General features: G+C 38.1%; 2 protein-coding genes across 8 annotated transcripts in view; both read left to right on the top strand.

Moving 5' to 3' along the window:
* The window catches only part of LOC139124918 (zinc finger protein 37-like), a 137,414-nt gene that overhangs the window by 17,543 nt on the left and 94,982 nt on the right, over positions 1-24,889 (top strand). For 2 of the 7 annotated variants that reach the window (XM_070691029.1, XM_070691027.1), the window contains exons 3-8: positions 1,209-1,278; positions 1,894-2,043; positions 2,268-2,527; positions 2,833-2,902; positions 3,934-4,083; positions 6,017-8,970. In XM_070691029.1, coding sequence (XP_070547130.1) covers positions 1,209-1,278; positions 1,894-2,043; positions 2,268-2,527; positions 2,833-2,902; positions 3,934-4,083; positions 6,017-7,806 — 2,490 coding nt within the window. In that variant the 3' untranslated portion in view covers positions 7,807-8,970. Of the gene's footprint in view, positions 1-1,208; positions 1,279-1,893; positions 2,044-2,267; positions 2,528-2,832; positions 2,903-3,933; positions 4,084-6,016; positions 8,971-16,516; positions 16,877-24,889 lie in introns of those variants that run through there. The other 5 variants (XM_070691025.1, XM_070691028.1, XM_070691030.1 and 2 more) reach the window with 3 other exon arrangements.
* Positions 16,893-20,932, top strand: LOC139124921 (zinc finger protein 429-like). The gene has a single exon (XM_070691033.1). The coding sequence runs from the start codon at positions 16,985-16,987 to the stop codon at positions 18,119-18,121; it is 1,137 nt and encodes a 378-aa protein (XP_070547134.1). The 5' UTR covers positions 16,893-16,984; the 3' UTR covers positions 18,122-20,932.

The following is a 24,889-nucleotide window of genomic DNA, read 5'->3' as shown; positions in this document are numbered from 1 at the left end:
GAGCCAATAGAGCTAGAGGTCTGATTTTTGGTATATAGGGATAACATAGCAAAACAATTTTTTTGACAAAATGTCACGTGACCTCGGTGACCTTTGACCTCAAATATACATATTTTTCCATAACTCGGTAACCACAAGTGCTACGCCTTTCATGTTGGATTAATTAGCAATATAATTTTATTTTCAAAATGTCATATGACCTCGATGACCTTTGACCTTGATTATACATATATATGCATATTTCAGTAACCACAAGTTCTATACCCTCCAATTTTGATAGGATATTAGACCTTAAGATGTCACATCTTGTACCTCATTTATAATGCGCATATGTATTTCTTGGCTGGCCAATACTGCTAGAGGTCTGATCTTTTTTCCCGATTTAGAACCATAACTTAGACATGCCTCATGTGTTTCAAATTGGGAACAACGACATAGACCTATGTGCCCATAGATCTCAACATATACACTCCAGTGATACTTCTTAATGACCACATTTTCCTGCCCCATCAAGACTAATACTCCTATTACAAGTGGGGACTATGTCATTGTAAATGACTTGTTGAGTTAATGGTTGTATCACAGTATTCGATATATCTAATTCTGTATTTTTCCATTTTATATTCTGAATAATTACATTAAACATATTTCACTGTCTCCAGTACATTTCATTTAAGTATTTTCACTTCATGCACTTTATCCCTTTCACACATGTTCAAATATCTGACCAGAGAACAAACACTAAATAGTCCAGGATGGGAGCTACAGTGTCATTGACGCTATTTTTCAATTAATCTTTTGATAACTTTGGACCAAATGGACATCACATTTCATTTGCTACAGTTTTTTCTGAAAATTTTGGCAAAAATCTGAGAAAAATTTACTTGGGTTTATTTGATAAAGGGGACAAAAAATAGACTTTGGTGCTCAAAGGGTTAACCATTTTTTCAAAAGTTGGTGTTCCGAACACAGTTCACCATCAGTGTACTCTGACATACACAATAAAAGTTAATTTTGATGTCATGATATAATCAGCAAACTTTGCAGTTAACCCAATATGAAGTCATCAAGTCTTGTCAATAAATGAGTAACAAAGATTTAAACAACATTGAACTAGTGGGGTACTGTGTCATCAATGATAACTTGTTCTAATTAAATTTCACATGCGTGTAATATAACTAATTATTCACTTTCTTTTCTATTCTCAGAAGTCTGTTGGACCTGTCAAGACGGCTGTTTGTGATACTAGTTTGGGTGGTGCTAGTACATCAAAAATTGGTAATTTTTAGCATTAAAAAGTTTTATTTCTTTGGTCAATAGTTTTTCATAATATGTTGGTAATTGTTAGCATCAAAAGTGTTATATCACTTCAGTGTTTATCAGGGTCGGCATTAGTTGAAGAAAATTTTGCCCACTTTTGGTCAAATTATTGTTTCTCCCCAAACTGTTTGCCTCATTTATTACAAATTTACAAAGACATTGCTATACCTGTAGAAGTTGATATGCATGTTCCTAAAGTTGACATCAAGTACCTACGTTACAGACCTTATTTGCTTTTGTCATTATTGTTTTTCTGGTTTAAATATTTCTTGAATAAACCAATTCGAACCAAATGTGAGCGACAGTGTCATTGACGCTATTTTTTGGTCATTACTGGTAGATGTTAATCAGCAATCATTGTCAACTGACTATAATGCTGACACTTTATTATCATCGATATTCATCTGTGACATCTGAAGTGAGTCAATAAACATAAACAGTTTATAATATTTATTCTTTGCATATCGTCGTAAGATGGAAGCATTAAAGTGACGTTGACGCTTTATTCTTGTTATTGTCACAAAGTTGTCTGTTTTATAGTAACATCAGTATTTTTTTGGGTCCATTTTGCAGTCTTTCCTGTCAAGGTTGCAGACACGACGAGATGCCCAACTTGTAATAAAATGTTTGACCTTGTCACCATACGACCTTTGATTGACACTTGTGGACACGTCCGATGTTCCCTCTGTATGTTTTCACTTGAGGAGTGCTCTCTGTGTTCAGGTATGTTGAAGTGCGCCCTCTTTGGATATGCACTGAATGTGGACAGTTATTTTCTGCCATGCAAATGAGCATTGTACATGTAACATTTTGTTGTAATACTTGGACATGACTGGATCCTTGAGTCTGTTCTTAACATGTTCTGTTTGAAAAAGAAATGGAGACGTGAAATCGAATGGAACAGTCATTCTATAACATAGCCTTGCCTGATATCATTTTTTGCACAGGAAGCCACGGACCAAAATCTGACATTGTACAGAATCCTTCAGTGGAGGTTAATATCAGTGATGTCAGTGACACTGTGTCTCAGATTGGTGACAGTATTGCAGCTGGTAAATGTGGTGAGCAGGGTGACCAGTGTCTGGAGGAGAGAGTTACATCATCAACAAACAAGCAAATATTACAGCCTGAGCCAATGGTAGACAAGAACAGTCCTGCAATGGCAGTGAATGACGTGGATGGCCAAGATGGGTTACAATTTATCAAGGTGACAAAAATTGACTGTGGCGCCCAAATGGTTAACCTTTTTTTTCTAAAGTTGGTTTTTCTAAACACAGTTGACCATCAGTGTACTCTGACATATACAATAAAAGTTAATTTTGATGTCATGATATAATCAGCAAACTTCGCAGTTAACCCAATATGAAGTCATCAAGTCTTGTCAATAAATAAGTAACAAAGACTTAAACAACATTGAACTAGTGGGGACTGTGTCATCAATGATAACTTGTTCTAATTAAATTTCACATGCGTGTAATATAACTAATTATTCACTTTCTTTTCTATTCTCAGAAGTCTGTTGGACCTGTCAAGACGGCTGTTTGTGATACTAGTTTGGGTGGTGCTAGTACATCAAAAATTGGTAATTTTTAGCATTAAAAAGTTTTATTTCTTTGGTCAATAGTTTTCATCAAATTGTGGTAATTTTTAGCATTAAAAATGTCATATCACTTCAGTGTTTATCAGGGTAGGCAATAGTTGACGAAAATTTTGCCTCCTTTTGGTCAAATTATTGTTTCTCCCCAAACTGTTTGCCTCATTTATTACAAATTTACAAAGATATTTTGTTGTTATTTTTCAATTCTTATTTCCATTAACTTGTATTCGTATTATTTTGTTAAAATACTAACCTATAAGTTTCCTCATTTCATATTATGTTTAGCTCACATTTGGTAAACGAGTGTGAGGTTATAAGGTGAAGTAGTGTATGTCAGTGTGTATGTATGTATAAATAATTTTGTCAACATCAAAAACTCACAAACCACTGCACTTTTTAGCTTTGTATTTGGTGTGTGGATGCATCAAGTCCCTTTCACATACAACACTATGCTAAATGTACCTCTACGGTATAAACCAGTTTTCTCTAAACCAAACAATTTTGCCTTTCCCTTTGGTGTTCAATTTAAACAAGTTTCACTGTGCTCTAGCCTTTACCGCTACCTTAATTACCGGTATGTATGTAGGATTTCCTTGTCCCATTGCTATAAAAGTTGATATGCATGTTCCTTAAGTTGACCTCAAGTACCTACGTTGCAGACCTTATTTGCTTTTGTCATTATTGTTTTTCTGGTTAAATATTTCTTGAATGGACCAATTCAAACCAAATGTAAGCATGGTGTACTTGATGCTATTTTGGTTATTACTGGTAGATGTTAATCAGCGATCATTATGAACTGACAATGCTGACACTTTCTTATCATCGATATTCATCTGTGACATCTGAAGTGAGTCAATAAACATAAACAGTTTATAATATTTATTCTTTGCATATCGTCGTAAGATGGAAGCATTAAAGTGACATTCACACTTAATTCTCATTGACGCTTTATTCTTGTTATTGTCACAAAGTCGTCTGTTTTATAGTAACATCGGTATTTTTGGTCCATTTTGCAGTCTTCCCTGTCAAAGATGCAGACAAGACGAGATGTCCAACTTGTAATAAAGTGTTTAACCTTGTCACCATACGACCTTTGATTGACACTTGTGGACACGTCCGATGTTCCCTCTGTATGTTTTCAGTTGAGGAGTGCCCTCTGTGTTCAGGTATGTTGAAGTGCGCCCTCTTTGGCAAGGTACACACTATGTGTAGTGTCACTTCCTCCTATACAAACACATATGAACTGGCATTGTTTTTGGATATTGTACTCCTACAGTTCTGCTTATGTTTTTCACAAATTACTACTATTAACTTTTGCCTTTCATTGGATTTTACAACATTCAAACACGTTAATTTCTTTTCATGGTGGTTTATACCCGATTTAGTCATTCCCAGAATATGCTTCTATGGGTACACATATATACACAGACACCAAGTCATGGGGCACTTTATTTAAGAAAGACAAACCTCCCTTCCAGAATGTGGTGCTGTTCTACATTTTTTGCAACACATTTAAGATAAAGAGAGCGTGTGTAACAGGAAATGTACATTTGCAAGGGTTAGAAAGGGAGAGGAGATGGCCTCAGTTGTTTTTCACCAGAATGCCGCGTTTCACCCCTAACACCGCCATGGTTTGGCCCAAAGCCATTGTTATAAATGGAGAGGCTGTTGTTGTTTCCATAGAATGGACTCCAATCATTTCAACAGAGGTGTGCTCATATTTTAATCACAATATGACTCATGACTTCGTCAACACTCAAAGCATGCGGATGTCATTCGGAGACCATATGAGCATATTTGACCACAGTCACAAATGCTATGCTATAACAGTTGTTGACTGTATTTTCACCAAAATACCACCTGAATTTCCTCACATGTAATCAGGCATCAGCATACTTGTCTGCCAAGGTTTTCCATTCACTACACATGTATATAGAGGGTGCCATACAAATGACTGGGTTGATATTAGCCATGGGCAACTATGGGACCATAATTTGTCACCAGATTTAACTCACCTTCCCATTCATGTTTAACTTTATTTGAAGTAAAAGTTCACAGTTTTCCATTTTGAATATTTTTTTCATCCTTAGGCCAGGATGCTTTAGGTGTCCTGTTTCTTGTTGTAATTCACCTTCACACATATCAAATACTGTCGATAAAACTTGGTTTCTGCATCTCTTTCTAACTCTAATCCCACTCATTGTTGGGTTTGCTGCTGCATTAATAATGCAGCTTGAACTACTTCAATGTTTCTCAGCATAATTTATTTTTATCTGAACAATTTAAGTTTTTACAATCACACAGTTATTCATATTTATGTCAAATTATAACATACAATGTAGGAGGGCTTAGGGACATTGACAGGCCAAAGCCCAATGTTTATCCCTGTATACTATCAATTAATTTGACAGTACAACGTGATTGGATTTGGCAAAATTTTTGTTCAGAAACATGTTTTCAACACTTTGCCTTCAGTAATTGCTGTTGTTGAAGTCGGAGGAGTATTAAACATTACTGAATTTTTCAGTCTATTCTTAACCCTTTGCACCCTGACCCCCTGGTACTCTATGACATCATCGGATATTTATGTCCGAGTCGGGTTCAAAGGGTTAAGGTAGAATGTGCCTCAGGAACAGATATTCTGACCTTTAACCCTTTCACCACCATGGTTTGCCCCAAATCTATTGTTTTCTATGGTAAAGTTGGACCTGTACACAGGGAACTGGGGGTGAAAGGGTTAAACTTTTACAATATTATTTTGGCCTTCCACTTGTGGCGGCTCATTTTGAAGCTTATGGACTACATACCGGCTTAACTGGCTTTGTGGAAATCAGTAATTTTATTTTCCCATAGAGTCATTTTGAATTATAAAATATTAGTAAAAATATTACACAATGTAGCAAAATATGCGTGGTAGCCCCAGATTTTTAATCTTGATTTTGAATGAGAATTGTTGCAAGTTTGCTTGAGGAAAGTTTGAGCACACGGTTAGGGATTTCGTTTTCAAGGTTTGATCTATCTTAACCTGACATGTGAAATGAAATACCAGTGAAGTCGTTATTACAGCTTTGCCTTTTTATCATGCTTTTGTTTTCATAGGCTCCAGCGACGTCAGTGAGAGTGTGTCTGAAATTGATGACAGTAGTGGAGCTGATAAATGTGTTGAACGAGGTGACCAGTGTGTGGAGGAGAGAGTCACATCAGCAACAAACAAGCAGATAGCACAGCCTCAGCCAATGGTAGATGAGAACAGTCCTGCAAAGGTAGTCGATAATGTCAATGGCCAAGATGGACAAAACAACGATCATTATAGTGATGTAATGATGACAGCTCATGTTGAAATGGACAAAACTGTAGACAGAGTCTTGGCTGATGTAAGAGAGCCGTGTGAAGATGAACAGTTTAAAGGTGTGAGAACTCAGAGCACAGGAATGGAAGGTGGTTCTCAAATCTCTGAATCTGATGGTGTTCAGGGTGCTGGTGAGGTCAAAGTTGAGAATAACGATGCAGAAGTAAATCAATTTGTACAATGTGAAGATGGAAATCAAATTGCAAATAATGAGGAGAGGGTTCAAACAAATGCAGTCTCTGAAGATGCAACGGGAGCGAGTAATGATGATGCAGCGGAAGACGGTGAAATTCAAGGTCAAGTGTACATGTGTAGCGAGTGTGACGAGACATTCCAGAGTAAAGCTGCCGCTCAGAAACACGTCGAGGGTCACATGTTCAGCAGGAGGGAGTTTGCCTGTGATTTGTGTGGAGCGACTTTTAAAGAACCTATGGACTATGCCAGACACATGTATGCTGGCAAATGTGAGCAAAATGGGGGCGTATCAGAGGGGGGAGGAGGAAAGAAGAAGAAGAGGAGCAGGATGAGCAGGGCAGTGATGGAGGGCAGGGAACGAGCAGCAAGAAGGGGGGCATCTGCTGAGGATGGGGAGGGTAGTGATGGAGGAGAGGGAATGAGCAGCAAAAGGATAAAAGAGCAGCAAAAAGTTATTCATCGCACTTGTAAACATTGCGGGGATGTGTTCACTGGGGTTCGGAAATTGCGTCGGCACTTGAAGGATATTCACGGAGAAGAGCAGGAATTCAAATGCGAAAAATGTAACAAAATATTCCGACGAGAATTGTACTTAATGTGGCACGTGAGAAAGTATCAAAACTGCGAAAAATGCAGCGATGTATTCTGCCCTGTCTGTCAGAAGACGTTCACCACAAAGCCAAGCTTGAAAATTCATATGAGACTGCACACGGGAGAGAAGCCGTTTAAATGTGATTCATGTGACAAAGCCTTTATCAGTAACAAAAACCTAAAACAACACAAACAAAACCGTCACTCAGCTGTAAAGCCAACACTGTGTGAAGTCTGCGGAAAGCAATTTTCATGTGCTCCTTTGCTACAAAAGCATATGGCTGAACACTCTGGTAACACGTACAAGTGCGGGACCTGCGGGAAGCTGTTTTTGGAGCTTGAGAAATTTACAGCACACACTGCGAGACACAACGGAGACTTCCTTTTCCCGTGTCACTACTGTGACCGGAAATTCAAGACAAAACAACAGCAGATAGGCCATATCAGGATGCACACTGGAGAGCGGCCGTACCGATGTCCGGTGTGTGACGCGAGTTTCACTCTGAAAAAAGCCATGGTGAAACACACCCGACTCACGCACTCCAAGGAAAGGAAATTTGGATGTCAAGTCTGCGGTAAACGATATAAAGAGAATTGGTTATTGAATAAACATGTACGAGAGATTCACCAGACTGAAACTACGAATAATGCACCTTGCAACTCGGAAATCAACACTGGTGGTGAAATTTTACAAACTGCATGCAACTCTGAAATGAACACTGACGGTGAAATGTTACATACGACTGAGTTTTGAGCAAGTGACGTGCATCGGATGGAATTTCTTCAAAATGTAGAAAGCTACTTGAAGTCATCTACTTTGTACATACAGTTCTGTACCCTGGCAGCATTTTGACTCGTTTCTTGCACTTTTGGACAGTCTCTGTCAGATATTTCAACCCCTCCACCACCATGGTTTGGCCCAAACCCACTGATATCAATGGTGATAGTGGACCTGTTTAAAGGGAATAGGGCTGCATAGGTTAAAAGAACAGGTCAAAGGTTATGCTGCTGTGAATTCTGACTGAAGTAATACAGTGTCATCATTTGAAATTTTTAAGTGATGATAATTTTATAAAAAGTAAAAATCAAAGCTTTATTACTATTTATGATAAAAATTCTTTTTTATCAGAACATTGGGCATAAGCATGCTTTTATTAAATTTTAGTAGTTTTAGCAGTAGTTGTAATTGAGATGAAAAAAGTTTTAATATATAGCAAGAGTTTTTGCTAACAACTCAGGCCAATTAAAATAGTTAAACCACTTTATGTAGCATTTTAGGCGATTTTAATAATTTTTACCAGACATTCAGATGGTGCACTCTAAGTTGGGAAGAGTCACTGCATTACAAGTAGCAGTGTAGGACCAACAAAACGAAATATTCAATGAATGAAATTAAAAGTGGATTTGTTGAAATCTTGCATGAATTAAATGGTTATGTTTAATCATACATCTTCACAGATCTATGCAAATTATCATGTAATTGTTCCAGACTAAAATGTTGATACACAATTGCAGCATCAACTTGCAAGAATATAATCATGTTTCACGCATTGATATGAACGTTGATATGAATTGACAGATGCTGAATGTGAAAACATTTAATTTCTGGTCATTGCCCTTTGAAAGTTTAGAAGATACCCAGAAGTTATATGTCTCTAAATTTTTGAAGTAATAGAGCACGAGTTCCATTTTTTTCCCTTTGAGCACCAAACTCTATTTTTGTCACCTTTATAAAATATACCACAGTCATTTTTCTCTGATTTTTGCAAAAATTTTGATAAAAATCTGTAGCTGATGAAATGTGGTATCCATTTTGTCCAAAATTATGAAAAAACTTACAGAAAAGTTCACAAAAGTTGGTAAAATATTGCAATAAAATTTTGCTAGGAAAAATTACAGCAGTCAAAAATTCAATGACCTTTCATATATATGAAAATTACATATACTTGTCAAAACTGTTAAATAATCAATTACACATGATAGTAAAGGCATGATCATGATTTGTTGCATGTTTGAGTGATATGGTATAGAGTACTTGCTCCAAGTCCGTGGTCAAGGGATGGTATAGACTTGCTCCAAGTCCGTGGTCAAGGGATGGTATAGACTTGCTCCAAGTCCGTGGTCAAGGGATGGTATAGACTTGCTCCAAGTCTGTGGTCAAGGGATGGTATAGACTTGCTCCAAGTCTGTGGTCAAGGGATGGTATAGACTCCATTGTCTGTTGGCATATAAATATCAAAACACAACAAAATGAAGGAATAAACTTCAGCAGACTGTCGCAGTAAGTAGTAGGACATTGCATAGATCATGGGGTTGCTGCCTTGGCCCACACCCAGTAAGGGACTGGTCAGTTTCTTCGCCTGGGGGGGCCGGTGGATTATTTTTTGCCGACGTCAAAAAGTGGCTGACCCCCCTATTCCAAATTTTGAAAACAGGGTGACCCCCCCCTATTCCAAATTTCTAAAACAGGGTGACCCTCCCCCCCCCCCCCCCCCCGGGCGCGACAAAGGTAAAACAAAAGATGGACATAAATTTTATATATATATATATATATATATATATATATATATATATATATTATATTTTACATTTTACATATATTTATATTTTAAATAGTCATTCTATGTTTTAGTGAAATTGTTGACATGTCAGTTGTAAGATAGGAATTTCAAAGTGTCAATCTTAAAGTTTAAATACAGTACATTTTGAATGAGCTGTATTTTGAATGAGCTGTGAATGTATTTCACACTTTCTCTGCTTAACCAGATGTCCTGAACTGTTGTACAGAACAAATGGATGTCAATCATTAATATCAAAGAGGAAAAAGCAGTGAATCAAAAACTTTGATGGGTGTTAAGACTTGCCAAGCATCCAATTAAATCTACTGAGGAGCCATAGAGAGCTTTTTAGCCAAATCTGATGTGTACAGTGTCTGAGAGGACCTTTTCTTGTGTAACATTGAAACCATAAAAGCACAGCTAATAATGACAAAAACTGCCTTTTTTAACTGTTATTTTGTTCATAAAAAAGCATCTTTCTACAGAAAACCTATGAAACAAAGGAAAATAATTGCATCAATGAGAAGGAAAGATATCTTGTCATTTTTCTATCTCTAAAATAAGTCACTGTATCAAATATATATTGTGAAATATTTGTGCATGTTGCTTTCTCATACTGAATTCTCACAGAGAGAACAGAAAAGTATCAGGAATTTGTCATCCTTTTCATATGAAATGCAGATTTCATAATGGTACACTTTCACTTAGCAAAGATCAAGATATCTCTGAAAGTATGGCGCCCGAAGGGCGCGCCAAAAAATATGAAACATCCTGATATCTCTGATATATATGCCTTGTATATTAAAGTCATGCACCTGAAGGGCATGCTGAAAGATGTATGATATATTAAAGTAATGAGCTTGAAGAGCACGCTGAAAAATATTGAACATACAGATATCTCTGATGTATGTATGCTTGATATGTTAAAGTTGGGCGTGCTGAAAAATATGACTGATTATTAAAGTTACGCGCCCAAAGGGCGCGCCGAAAAATACAACTGAATGATGAATTTTGTGGCTGACACTAGCATTTTAGGCAATGATGAGCCTGTGTCAAAATTCAAAAACACACTGACCCCCCCTATTGGGCATTTCAAAAACATGGTGACCCCCCCTATCACCAAAGTCAAAAACAGGGTGACCCCCCCCCCCATGAATCCACCGGCCCCCCCCCAGGCTGAAGAAACTGACCAGTCCCTAACTGCTGAGAACAGCCAGTGCAGGCGACTTAGGGCCAGTCTAGGGATGGTATGATGGGGTGGGGGTTCTTCACTCTGTTTTCAAAAGTTGGTGGTGGGTGTCAGCCAAATTATATCTGCAAACATTTTCCAACCCCACCCCACCCCACCCCTCCGAAGAAACTGACCAGTCCCTTATAAGAGGACAGTGATGCCATGTGGAGACCTTAGTATATTCACAGGTGTCCGGAGTTGCCGGTGTACATGCATAGAGAGAGATCTCTCTCTATGCATGTACACCGGCAACTCCGTACACCTGTGAGTATATTCATCATGTTCATTAGGGGGATTTAGGGGCTTTCTCAGACGTCTTTTTATGGAAAAGAGATAAATTTATTGAGACAAAATGGTAAACAAAACAAAAGTATATCCTTCTTTCATGGGCGCCGCCATGGTTTTTTTTTGAGTACTCGTAAATAAATAAACAAATACGAAACAAATTATTATGATATAACATGCCTTTTATAAAATATACCTCTTTTATTAGCCAGTAAATGTTATTATACACCTTGTCGCTGATACAAAGTATCGTTGATACAGATAAACGGAGAAAACTGTCGTGCATATGAACGGGGGCATACGCAAAGAATGCTGGGATTGAATTATAGAAGAGCGCCCCCTGTGTCAATAATTAAATTCAAAAATTGCAAGTTTTTAGACGGAACGCTGTAGTTTTCAGCTTGCAAGTGGAAGGTGGGCAGTGCGGTTACCATTGCAATGATAATTATTGCATAATACGTCCCTTGTTTAACGCCATAGGCTGTTATCATTGTAAAAATTGCCAATTTTTGTCCAAAATTTTTACACGCTACAGAAAATCTATACCTGCCCTGCTGCAGGGTTTGACGTCGTGTAAGTACGTGAACTGCTTTCATCAGAGGGAAACTGGGCATAGTTGTCATATAAACGTTTATGAAGTAACAATTACAGTTTATCATGAATCAATACAAATAACATTGCCAATCTTAACCCCTGGCGCGACACCAAGGGCTGAGCCCTATATAATATTATGTCTCTGATCACACAAGGTACCTAAAATACCGCCCTCTATAGGTGGATGTTTCCTTTATTGGTGATCTGTTCTTCCGGTCTCAATCTGCATGCATGCATGCATGCTCCAGGTAAGCCAGGCTCAGGCCATACGACTTGTCGAATGAAAAATAGACTTGCGTACAGAATGCAAGCGAGTCAGTCGCTTAGGCTTCTTGTTTTTGCAGTGCATGGATTTTTTTCGGAGATGTCTTAGAATTTTTTTATTTGCTTTGTACAGAGTATCCCAGCTGTGGGTTCATAGCTCATTGGCTGCGTTTTCGGACGGGATTTCTGCCTTTCACGGGCTGGTTTTTTACTCTTACGATAGCTGTGGGTCCATAGCTGTGGTGTTTTCGGACGGGATTTCTGTCCTTTTCGGGCTGCTTTCACCACACTGGCGGCCCAAAAACTATTACTGAGTTTTTCTCACTGTTTTCTCACATTTTCTCTCCTTTTCTTCATACTCTGACTGATCGGAGTAAATAAAATAAATGGTTATATAACCTAACCTAGCCTCTGTGACTCTTTATTTATTTTACACCCCATTACAAGGAAGTATATCTCTCATACACTCATGTTGTAATAAATTAGTCAACACAACTAATTATCCGTGGACTTATCAGGGATTTTACGGGTTGGTCAACATCGCAAAAGATAGGAAAGGTTGGCATCTCTATCTTTGCAATGTTGACCAATCCTTGATAAGCCCACGGATTAACATAATTAGTTGTGTTGACTAATTAATTACAAGATGTGTATATGAGAGATAAACGTCCTTGTAATGGAGTGTAAAATAAATAAAGAGTCAAGAGGCTATAGGTTAGGCCATACAGTCATTTATTTTATTTACTACGATCAGTCAGAGCATGAAGAAAAGGTGAGGGACTGACAGTGACAGAGAAAACTGAGAAAAACTCAATAGTAAGCTTAAGTGTATGGGCCGCCTCTGCCTTCTATGTTGTAACACCCTACAGTTGATTAATCCGCTATCTGTAGCCACAGTAAAGTCATACAAGCTTCCGATCTGGATGAGGATGGGAAAAGCTTAAAAAAGGGTTCATTTATTCGATATTTTCTCATGCCAGCTAGAATTTTTAAGCAGAACACCGAGCTCCAAAATTGTAGCGCTACGGGGAGGCAGTCGGGGATTTTGGGTTTTTGCGACTTCGCTCACCAGTAGCACTACAATGCCGACAGCCCTGGGGAGTATAAAATAAGTGCATCCCACTGGACTAGGCGTGTTGATGTGAAATACCGATTTATCACTACTGAAGACTTATAAACACTATACTACACCAACCTTGTCATTTATGGGGTTTGGAATTTGTTCAAACACGTCGATAGCTTTCTGAAAATATTTCTGGGATCAGCCATTACCAACTTCTGGTAATGGCGGCTCCCAGAAACACGGATGCCCCACGCTCAATGTTTATGGAACGTGATCGACGTGTTTGAACGAATTCCAAACCTCGAACATAAACGACAATGTTAAGTGTAGATAGTGTTTACTAGGTCTTCAGTAGTGATAAATCGGTACGACCAAATGCAGTAAATATGTAGCATTTCACATCAACACGCCTAGTCCAGTGAGATGCGCTTGTTTTATATATACTCCCCAGGGCCATTGGAATTGTAGCGCTACTGGTGAGCGAAGTCGCAAAAAACAAAAATCACTGACCGCCTCACCGTAGCGCTACAATTTTGTAGCTAGCAGAACACCATGCTCTGCTCTTGGTCGACTTTCTCCCCAAGGCGGAGCAAATGAAATTTCATGGAACTCAGTCAGACATGAATCAGTGATCATTACGACTTTACAATACTGACACTTTACTACCATCAATATTTATCTTTGACATTTGAAGTGAGTCAGTAATTTCAATAAACAGAAATACTTTATAACTTTTTCTTTGCCTAACATTCATGGTAGAGTTGGATCTTAGTCAGATCAGTGGAGATCACACTTCCCAGTGACGGGGATACAGTCACCAGAACTGCGCTCAAAGGTTACATGGGACCCATACGACCAATGTAAACACAGTATCCAAGGTACGATGGTGAATTTTTTAACATGTCTGTCATAATCTACATCGTATAATTTAAATGTTGCAGCTATGATGATGAGGTGCATCTAGATATCGTGCACAAAATGCACTGTTTGTAAACAAGAGACTCACACAGGTGCAGTTCCGAAGACTGTTTCCCCTTTAAATAACATCATAACATGTATTTTTGGTCCTAGAGTCTGCTGCCTTGCAGGTCAGAGATTTCACCATGGCAGACAGCCAGAGATGTCCATCTTGCAATGAAGAGTATGACCTTGACACCAAACCTCTGACCGACTCTTGTGGACACGCTCGCTGTTTCCTCTGTACGTTTTCAGATGGCATGTGCCCGCTGTGTACAGGTATGTTGAAGATCGCCCTCTATGGCAAGGCATGTTGTATGTGGAGAGTTATTTTCTCCTATTCAAACAGGCATTACACTGATAGCTTTTTCTAGTTGTGTGACATATTTTATAATCTCTCATTGAATTTTACAATAGTTCTGACAGGTTGATTGCGTTTGTGATCATTGTCTGTGATACAGTCTTTCCCGAAATATGCTTCTATAAGTGCTTTAACCCTTTCACCCCCAGTTCCCTGTATACAGGTCCAACTTTACCATAGAAAACAATGGATATGGGACAAACCATGGTGGTGAAAGGGTTAAAGGGCCAGTAATGCTAACTTTCGATGAATTTTTCATCATTTTTATTTTGTACATCAATTGTAACTTCTTATTCTACTCACAAAAATGTGTTGAAATGGCCACTATTTTGCTTGTCAACACAACGTGTATGTGTTTAAACTGCACTGTTATTGTTTATATTTTAATTTTAGTCCAGACCAGAATTCACATCTCAGCAATAACAATGCACTTTGCACATGTACAGGCTATGTTGACTCACTGAATACTGTGGATCTGAACTTACTTTAGGGAGTAGAACAAAAGTTATGATTGTCATTACAAGGGAAAAATAGCGAAAAATCATCGAGTTTCAGCAATACTGGCCCTTTAGTTCTCAATGGCTCAACAGACAAAGACCCCCCCCACCCCCACCCCCCTACTTTCCAAAAGCAGAGAATCTAAAGGTAACTGTACTCGTCTGAGTATAAGCCCCAAGTTTGGCAACACGAAACGGCTGTAAAACTAGGCGATGTCTTATACTCGAGCAACCCAGTCATGGACTCTTATACATTTTTATAGACCACTTGAATCTTCTGTCACTTTCAAAATCAACTTACATATCAAAGACGTTGTAACAATACCAGTAGTAAAGACAAAATATAGGAAAATATATTCTCATGATCTTTCTGAACTGGCATGCCTTGATTACACCAGGGTCTCTCCATTACAGGCCATGATTACATTGATACTGATTGGCAACCATAGATAAAAGACCGCAAAACTCAGCCACGATTTCAAGCTTATATAGCTGTTTCAAATCAAACTTATTACACAATCTCTGGATACAGAAGTGACATTTTGGTGAAATTTCAGCGGGAAAAAAACCCAAAACTTGAAACAAAGACATCAGGTGTGCTGCTGATAGTGTAAACTGGCATCTATTGGCATGACTGCATGGAAAAACAACTCAGGATTCCTACATCAAACAGTCTGCATCTTGCGAAAACAACAACATAGCAGTGAACAGACTGTCACCAGGAAAAACTCTTCACGAATCTTGATGAAAGGATAATTGCTTCAAACAAATGAAACTGCATGTGTAGGGATGAAAACCAACATGGAGGTCATGAATGAAAACACACAAAGGCTGATGTGACTGTGTAGTGAGACAATTCTATTAAGGTGATGGGGGTGAGTCAGCATGGTCAAAGAATAAGAAAGTACTTGGAAAACGTATCATTTGCCTTGCCAGCGTGATGCTATCACAAGAACTCCAGTGTCTCATTCTTTTACCATCTTTTAATAGTTTCTTTAATTGAAAAGTGATTTTGCCAACTTTAATGACTGAATATTCTCTCCTAACCTGTCTGTGTTTGAGTTACACTTAGGTTAGGGGCTTGTACACGGATGTAATGCATTTTCAAAAATCATCTGAAATCAGTAGGGGGGAGGGTGACTTATACACGAGGATGGGCTTACACTCGAACAAGTACAGTGACATGGTAGCTATAGTTTACTCGAAGGAGGAAGGGGGATGTATGTTTGGGGTAGACAACCTAAAAACATTGGTATTTATGATAATCATTACTATAAGTCAAAAACTTGATATTGCTTTCTGAAATTTAATATTTCACTTGAAACAAAAGTATACGTACCGGTAGAAAAAAAAAATATATTTTATTTTGCATTATCTGTCCCCATTCGAAAATAGCAGGGTTGAAAGACTGACAACAGTCAAAAAAGTGATTAAAAATCATGATAAGCAAAATTAGAAAATGCCTCTTTTTCAAAAGACTAAAACTTTATTGCTGAACAGAAGAATGAATTGTTATACAGTATTTAAAGAACATAGTGTGAAAGTTTCATAAAATTTGATCCAGCCAGAGTTGAGTTAAATTGTAGGGACACATGAAATCAAATAGAACAGTCATTCTGTAACATAGCTTTGCCTGATATCATTTTTTGCACAGGAAGCCACGGACCAAAATCTTACATTGTACAGAATCCTTCAGTGGAAGTTAACATCAGTGATGTCAGTGACACTGTGTCTCAGATTGGTTACAGTATTGCAGCTGGTAAATGTGGTGAGCAGCGTGACCAGTGTCTGGAGGAGAGAGTTACATCAGCAACAAACAAGCAAATATTACAGCCTGAGCCAATGGTAGATGAGAACAGTCCTGCAAAGGCAGTGGATAATGTCAATGGCCAAGATGGACAAAACTCTGATAATTCAAGTGATGTATTGATGACAGCTCATGTTGAAATGGACAAAACTGTAGACAGAGTCTTGGCTGATGTAAGAGAGCCATGTGAAGATGAACAGTTTAAAGGTGTGAGAACTCTTAGTACAGCAATGGAAGGTGGTTCATCAGATCTCTGAATCTGAAGATGTTTCGGATTCTGGTGAGGTCAAAACTGAAAAAGATGCAAATCACTCCATGCAGTGTGACGATGGAAAACAAACCAGGAATGAAGGTGATGAGAGTGTTCAAACAAATCTGGAATCTGAGCGAGCAGTGGTGAACAGCAAATCACTGAATCGAAATTATAAGTGCAGCGCCTGTGGTGAACTATTGAAGACTGAACTCATGGCTCGGAAACACGTTAAGTTGCACATGTTCAGTAGGAGGGACTTTGGCTGTGATTTGTGTGGAGCGACTTTCCAAAAGCCTATTGACTATGTCCAACACATGTATGCTGGCAAATGCGAACAAGATGGGGATGTGTTTGACGAAGAGGAGGGTATTATTAGAGGAGAGGGGCCAAGCAGCGAGACAAAAATCAAGTATCATGTCTGTAAATATTGTGGGGATGTGTTCATGGGGATACAGACGTTAAATAGGCACACTAAAAGCATTCATGGAGAAAAGGCAGAATTTAAATGTCAAAGATGTGAGAAAACATTTGGAAATCGGTCAAAGTTATTGAGACACATCAAAGCGTTTCAAAACCGAGAAAGTTGCTCAACAAGATCCCCCAGGAGTAAGGAAAACAGTGATATCCACTGCCCAGTCTGTCAGAAGAAATTTGGTACCAACTGGAACTTGACGATTCACATGAGACAGCATAGTGGAGACAAGCCATTCAAGTGTTATAAATGTGACAAGGCCTATATAAGAAAACGATCCTTGACAGAACATCATCAAAGAGCTCACTCGGATATCAAGCCCATACGGTGTGAAGTTTGCGGAAAGGGATTTATCCGGAAAACTCATCTGAGGTGGCATATGGTGCGACACTCGGAAAAGAAGTACCAGTGCATCTGCGGAATGCGGTTCCGACGGCTTGAGAAGTTGACGGCACACACCAAGAGACCTAACAGTTCCTTTCCCCATGTTGCTACTGTGACCGGAAATTCAAGGCACAACACTCGCAACAGCAGAACGCACACTGGGGATCGGCCGTACCGGTGTCCAGTTTGTGACAAGAGTTTTTCCGTGAGAAGAGCCATGATGAAACACACCAGAGTTGTTCACTCAAACGAAAGGAAATTCGAATGTCAAGTTTGCGGGAAACGGTTTAAAGAGAAGGGCACAATGAACAGACATGTGAGAAAGATCCATAAATCCATTTAAAGAAAATTCTGTTTGCTGTCCTTTGATTTTTGAAAACCTACCAGCCAGCCAGGAGGAAAAACAAACACAGACAAAAAACACAAGTGTATTAACATAAGCTCATTTTTTATTTTGTTTCTTTTGAAAAAAATAATATTTTTATTTGTACTACTAATACTGTTGACATTTTATTTGTTTTCTTAATTTTCTCTAAAAACCTCAGCTGATGTGCAGCTCGTTCTCTGATTGGTCCATTGTCACTATTCACAGCGACTTAGGGAGTCTTTTTGTATTGTTTTTATTATATTGGTAAGATTCAGCTACCCAATTGGATAACAGCTTATGCAACACTGCACATTAGCCTGAAAACCTACTAGCACGCGGACGGCAAACAAACACTTTTTCTTAAAGCGCTAGATATGGAAACTATAGATAACGTGTGCAACTCAGAAGTTGACTGGCTTGTACAAGATGGGAGTTCTTTTAAATAATACACAGTAGCGTTGAGTACTGTACCGAGATGCCTTACTCACGGTATTGCACGTTCTGAATTTGTGTCATATGTAATAGCAAAGGTCAAAGGTTACGCTGTACTGCTCTCAAAGCTCCTGTGAATTCTGACTGATGTGGTATGGGGTCGTGAATTGCATTTTTCAGTGATTGTAGTTTATATATATGAAGGAAAAATCAAATTTTTAGGGATTTATGATAAAAATGTTCTGTGTTAATTATTTCTGCCCAGTAGTATAGCGTTTGTATTTTTCATCAGCAGTAGTAGCAGTGTTTTGCTCAGAGGGCGTTCTTACATCTTTTGAGGAAAAAATGAAAAACAGTGTCCCTCACGTACAGAAACAGCCATGGGTCACAAGACACATTAAATCAGGCCTAGAAATTCATGGTAGTCCAGCATCCACAGACAGACTACCGGTACGTCTTTGGACTACAAAATACACCAGCCAATATTACTTCTTTTAGAAACAATCAGACATGCCAAAGTTGATTATTTTTTCCATGTCATCGTAAACCCTAACCGAAAAAACTAACTTTGTCACGGTCGGAGTTTCATCGTGACTTCATCATCAAGCAAAGCGTTGTACTGTGCATCCGCATTGCCCTGAGACACAAATCAAATCATGGGCCACTGGTTTGATGAGACTGTGACATGATGATTTAAAAACAACAAGTAACTTTTAACTGAACATCGTGGACAGTGAAACTGTGACGCGAACTTCGTTGATAACCAACTTGAAAATGAAAGAGTTTACCTACTACGGAGAATCACATTGTATTGTAACACGACTCATCTGCAGTCTGTGTTCTAATTCGTCAATTGATAGTCACATGGGATGCGTTCTTTTTGTGCTGATCCATGTAAACGACATCATCAGGCATCAGTTCTGAAAAACGATTACCCCTGACTTCAAAAACTTCATTTGCGCATGTGCTAAGTGGAATGTAAACAAAGATGTCGTCTCCTGCTAAGCAAAACGATAGTCGAAAAATTTCTTGGTTTATCCTACTTTCTGAAGAAAAAACTGAATGCTCTGGTTTCCAACAAGTACTCAAAATGGACGAAAACAATAATCAAAGGTTGAACGTTTGAAGAAGTAATTGTGACACTGTTGGGAAGATGTTTTCCTGCCAAACCATTCCAACATATTATATGCAAAAAGTTTGTGTATGGTACGTTATTATGCATGACTGCGGATGAGGTGTGTTATAAAACACATATTGACTGGCCGTGAGGGCAACAGCAGTACGCCTTTAACCTCTTGAGCCTGCCTGTGAGTCACTGCCCCAAAACAGCAAAGGCCAAGGGAAACTGTGTGTTTTTGGGGGTGACTTAGTCCCTTGGGGTACAGATGTATGCTGTTGCCCTCATGGCCAGTTAACCCTTTAAGTGCTGTAATTTTTCCTACCAAAATTTTAGTGCAACATTTTAATGTTTATGAATTTTTCCCTAATTTTTTTATTATACGGTATTGGACCAAACAGACATCACATTTCATTGGCTACAGGTTTTCATCAAAAGTTTACCAAAAATCTGTAAAAAATTTGACTGGGGTACATTTTATAAAGGCGACAAAAGTTAGTGACGTCAACCAATTGTTTTGCAATTTTAGTGAAACAGTATAAATGCCAGAGCAATAATAGTGAAGTGCACTTACAACAATAGTGCAAAAAACACTCATTAAGGTAGTATGCACCTCGAAAGTGAAAGACTTAAACTTTTGTTCAAACTTTCCTCAAGGAATCATTTAATCATTCTCTTTCAAAATCAAGAATAAAAATAGGGGGTCACTGTGCAAAATTTTGTACTAGAGAAACAAATTACCTAAGATTTACCGATATTAGAAATTCAAAATGGCCGCCATCTCTGTGTTTACTCTATGGAGAAAAATAAAAAATTTGAAATTTCGAAAAACTAAGCCATTGAAAAGTTTTCTTTCACCAAGAGCTTTAAAATTAACCCCACATGTGGTATATCAGAAGAGAATTGTAAAAGTTTGAGAGTCTGAATGTCTGTCCCCGAGGTGCATTCTACCTTAAATGGGTGTATCACACTGGTTTCTCCAATAATTTCTGGAACTGATTAGATATATAAGTTCTACTCATGCATTTACTTAACTGGCAAAACACCTCAGAAAAGACACAAGCACATAAAATTCATTCAATAATGGTAAAATGTCACTTTTTGCTGTTAAAAACTTTTCACAAAACATTATTGTAACTCAGAGGTACTTCCCACAAGTCGCTAAACTTAAAAAGTATTCATGATTATTGATATTAAATTTTCATAGGAAATAACCCTCACATTCCTTTTCTGATCCATCGTGACTTTACAACTTTTCTTTGCTTCACGTGCTTCGCTCACTCCGTGACCCCTTTGCTCATGTGGTGACCACCTATTTTAACCATCTTGGGTCAGTGTGTCCCACCATATCAACACCTGGGCAAAACTCTGCAGTAGTAGGTACGATAAAAAAATGTTTTCAAGAGGTTTGACAAGTCAAGCCAATTATAATAATTAGATACATCATACAGTATGCAAGACAATGGAAAAAACTCTTAACCCTTTGAACCCGGCTCGGACAGAAATGTCCAATGACGTCATAGAGTACCAGGGGGTCAGGGTGCAAAGGGTTAATAGACATTAAGAAGTTTTTTGCTCACGTGTTCACACACGTGAGCATATGGTTTAGCCATGTCTGTCTGTGTGTGTGTCCGTGTGTCTGTATCCCCATTATCTCAAAAACGGCTGAACGTATTTCAGTCAAATTTGGTAGACATCTTCAGAATTCAAATGGCTAGAACTGAAAAGGTTTTGGTGGGCGTGGCTTGCATATTAATGAAGTTATCACAGTTTTAATTTTTGTGATACATGGTAGTCTATGGGAAGCATGATGACCATGGTTTCTGGACATCTCGACCCCTAACCAACTCGACCCATAGACAGTGGAGGGGGGAAGAAACTCGACCCGCTACCAACCTAATCCTGGTTAGACCTAATATAGCCTTGCTCCTTCATGCCAAATATCAAAGTCACAGGTATTGCCAATTTTGAGAAGAAGATTTTTAAAGTATTATTTTTCTGATTTTTCTATGACCTTTGACCTCCCCTATACCTATGCAGCTAAGCTATGGCAATGGCTTATTCTGGCCTATGTTAAAGTCCAAGACAGCCAGCGTCTATTGGACAATGGCCAGTAGGGGACCAAATTGCTCTCCACAATTTTGGGGATTCCACTTGACCTTTGACCTTGGCATCTTCCTGCAACTCATTTATTATGTGCATTTCTAATTCTGAGCTAGCCAATAGAGCTGGAGGTCTGATTTTTGGTATATAGGGATAACTTAGCAATACAATTTTTTTGACAAAATGTCATGTGATCTCGATGACCTTTGACCTCAAATATACATATATGGCCATAACTCAGTAACCACAAGTGCTACACCCTTCATATTTAGTATGATGGGAGACCTTATGACATCACATCCTGTACCTCATTAATTATGCGCATATCTAATTCTGAGCCAGCCAATAGAGCTAGAGGTCTGATTTTTGGTATATAGGGATAACTTAGCAATACCATTTTTTGACAAAATGTCATGTGACCCCGATGACCTTTGACCTCAAATATACATATATGGCCATAACTAAGTAACCACAAGTGCTACACCCTTCATATTTGGTATGATGGGAGACCTTATGACATCACATCCTGTACTCATTAATTATGTGCATATCTAATTCTGAGCCAGCCAATAGAGCTAGAGGTCTGATTTTTGGTATATAGGTATAACTTAGCAATACAATTTTTTTGACAAAATGTCATGTGATCCCGATGACCTTTGACCTCAAATATACATATATGGCCATAACTCAGTAACCACAAGTGCTACACCCTTCATATTTGGTATGATGGGAGACCTTATGACATCACATCCTGTACCTCATTAATTATGCGCATATCTAATTCTGAGCCAGCCAATAGAGCTAGAGGTCTGATTTTTGGTATATAGGGATAACTTAGCAATACCATTTTTTTGACAAAATGTCATGTGATCCCGATGACCTTTGACCTCAAATATACATATATGGCCATAACTAAGTAACCACAAGTGCTACACCCTTCATATTTGGTATGATGGGAGACCTTATGACATCACATCCTGTACCTTATTAATTATGCGCATATCTAATTCTGAGCCAGCCAATAGAGCTAGAGGTCTGATTTTTGGTATATAGGGATAACTTAGCAATACCATTTTTTTGACAAAATGTCATGTGACCCGATGACCTTTGACCTCAAATATACATATATGGCCATAACTAAGTAAACCCAAGTGCTACACCCTTCATATTTGGTATGATGGGAGACCTTATGACATCACATCCTGTACCTCATTAATTATGTGCATATCTAATTCTGAGCCAGCCAATAGAGCTAGAGGTCTGATTTTTGGTATATAGGGATAACTTAGCAATACAATTTAACTTGATTTTAGTCATTGAAACTTGCTATATACATCAAGATACTGTGATATAACATTATTGAAAGTCAAAAGACATTTGTACTTCAGCCAATTCCTAATTTGCATATTAAATGAATTTTCTTACTTAGGGATATTCATCTGAATTGACTTGATCAAAATTGATGTTACTTGCTATGTACATTTCAGACACTGTAATACAATATTATTGAAAGTCATTAAGCATTTTCTCTTCAGCCAATTCCTAATTTGCATGTTTAATGAACTTTCCTAATTAGAGATATATATCTGAATTGACTTGACCAAAGTGACAAAACTTGCTACATATATTGCAGATACCATGATACAACATTATTGACAATCATTAAGCATTTTACTTAAGTCAATTCCTAATTTACATATTTAATGAACTTTGCTTATTAGGGATATATACTGGGATTTACTTGATCAAAGTTGGCAAAACATGACAACATTGATGATTATACCTGGTTAAAACAATATCGAAAGTCATTTCACATTTTCATGTCAGCTAATTTACAATTTGCATATCTAATGAGCTTTCACAGCTCGGCATATATGGCTTGAAGGACTTGGCCAACGGTAATTACACTTGCTATATAAAATGGTGATACAATGACAGCAGTCAAAGAACTTTAATATTTTTATTTCAGCTAATTACATATTTGTATACTTCATGACCTTTGAGAATTAATCGGCGGTGATTATTGTTCATTATGTTGATCATAATACTTTCAATGAAGTTGCAAACATGTGGCAAAGGTTCAAATTTACACATAACTGTATGAAACACGTGAGCCATTTTCAGTTCATATCTGGTTAAACTGATGCGTGTGTTCCCATTATTTGTACAGATAAAAAACCTCTTCCACCCACGTTTCCACAACGTCAAAAGGTCCACCCATGCTATTGGATTCAACTGGGTAAGGTCAAAGTCTGAAGTGTTAGGGGTTACACAGGACAATGTGTTTGAGCTCATGAATTTCTGCACGTTGATCGTGACCTTGAATATAGTTTCCCATATTGTGTGCTGCAGTGTCAGATGCTGTAGACTCTGCTTTTAATGAGGAATTTTACAACTCAAATTAATGTGTCCTCAATAAAGTGAAAACCATGTGAGAAAGCTTGTTTTAGTGGTGGTGACTTTTTGCTCCCAAGACTGTACAAACGCAAAAACAAAAAATCCATGCAGCTTATCATGCCAGGCAAGATGTTCCGCGGTAAACGTAATGTAGTGATTCTCAGTCCCCATGGACAAAGACTGGAGGACTTATAGATTTGAACATGTTGATGTGTCTGTCCATGCGTCCGTTCACACAAATTTCTCAGACAGGCTTGGAGAGATTTCTTCCCAACTTTTACAAAACTATGCCAGTGTAAATTCTATGTTCCCCATTAGCTCTTAGCCCTCACAAGCAGTAGATCTGAAAAGTGTCGTAAAAAGCTGAGATTCCAAATATCTGTCCCCGAGGTGCATTGCAGTGCTTGGATTCTTGGAAACCTACCAGCCAGCCAGGTAAAAAAACAAAGACAAAAAAAACACAAGTGTATTAATATGTTTTTTTTTATTTAGTTTCTTTTGAAAAATTAATATTTCTATTTGTAATAGAGTTAACATTGTGTTTGTTTTCTTCATTTTCTCTAAAAACCTACCAGCACGCGGACGGCAAACAAAGAACTTTATTTAAGGTGAATCCGAAAACTGATGTTCATCTGAAAAGAATCATACTCGTGACCTCTGACCGAGGAGATACACTTAACCCGCCCTGACGAAAA

This window comes from Ptychodera flava (genome assembly GCF_041260155.1).
Source record: "Ptychodera flava strain L36383 chromosome 23 unlocalized genomic scaffold, AS_Pfla_20210202 Scaffold_24__1_contigs__length_23054250_pilon, whole genome shotgun sequence".
Taxonomy (NCBI): Eukaryota; Metazoa; Hemichordata; class Enteropneusta; family Ptychoderidae; genus Ptychodera; species Ptychodera flava.
Note: the sequence above shows the minus strand (reverse complement) of the source record. Positions and strands in the feature narration are given on the sequence as shown.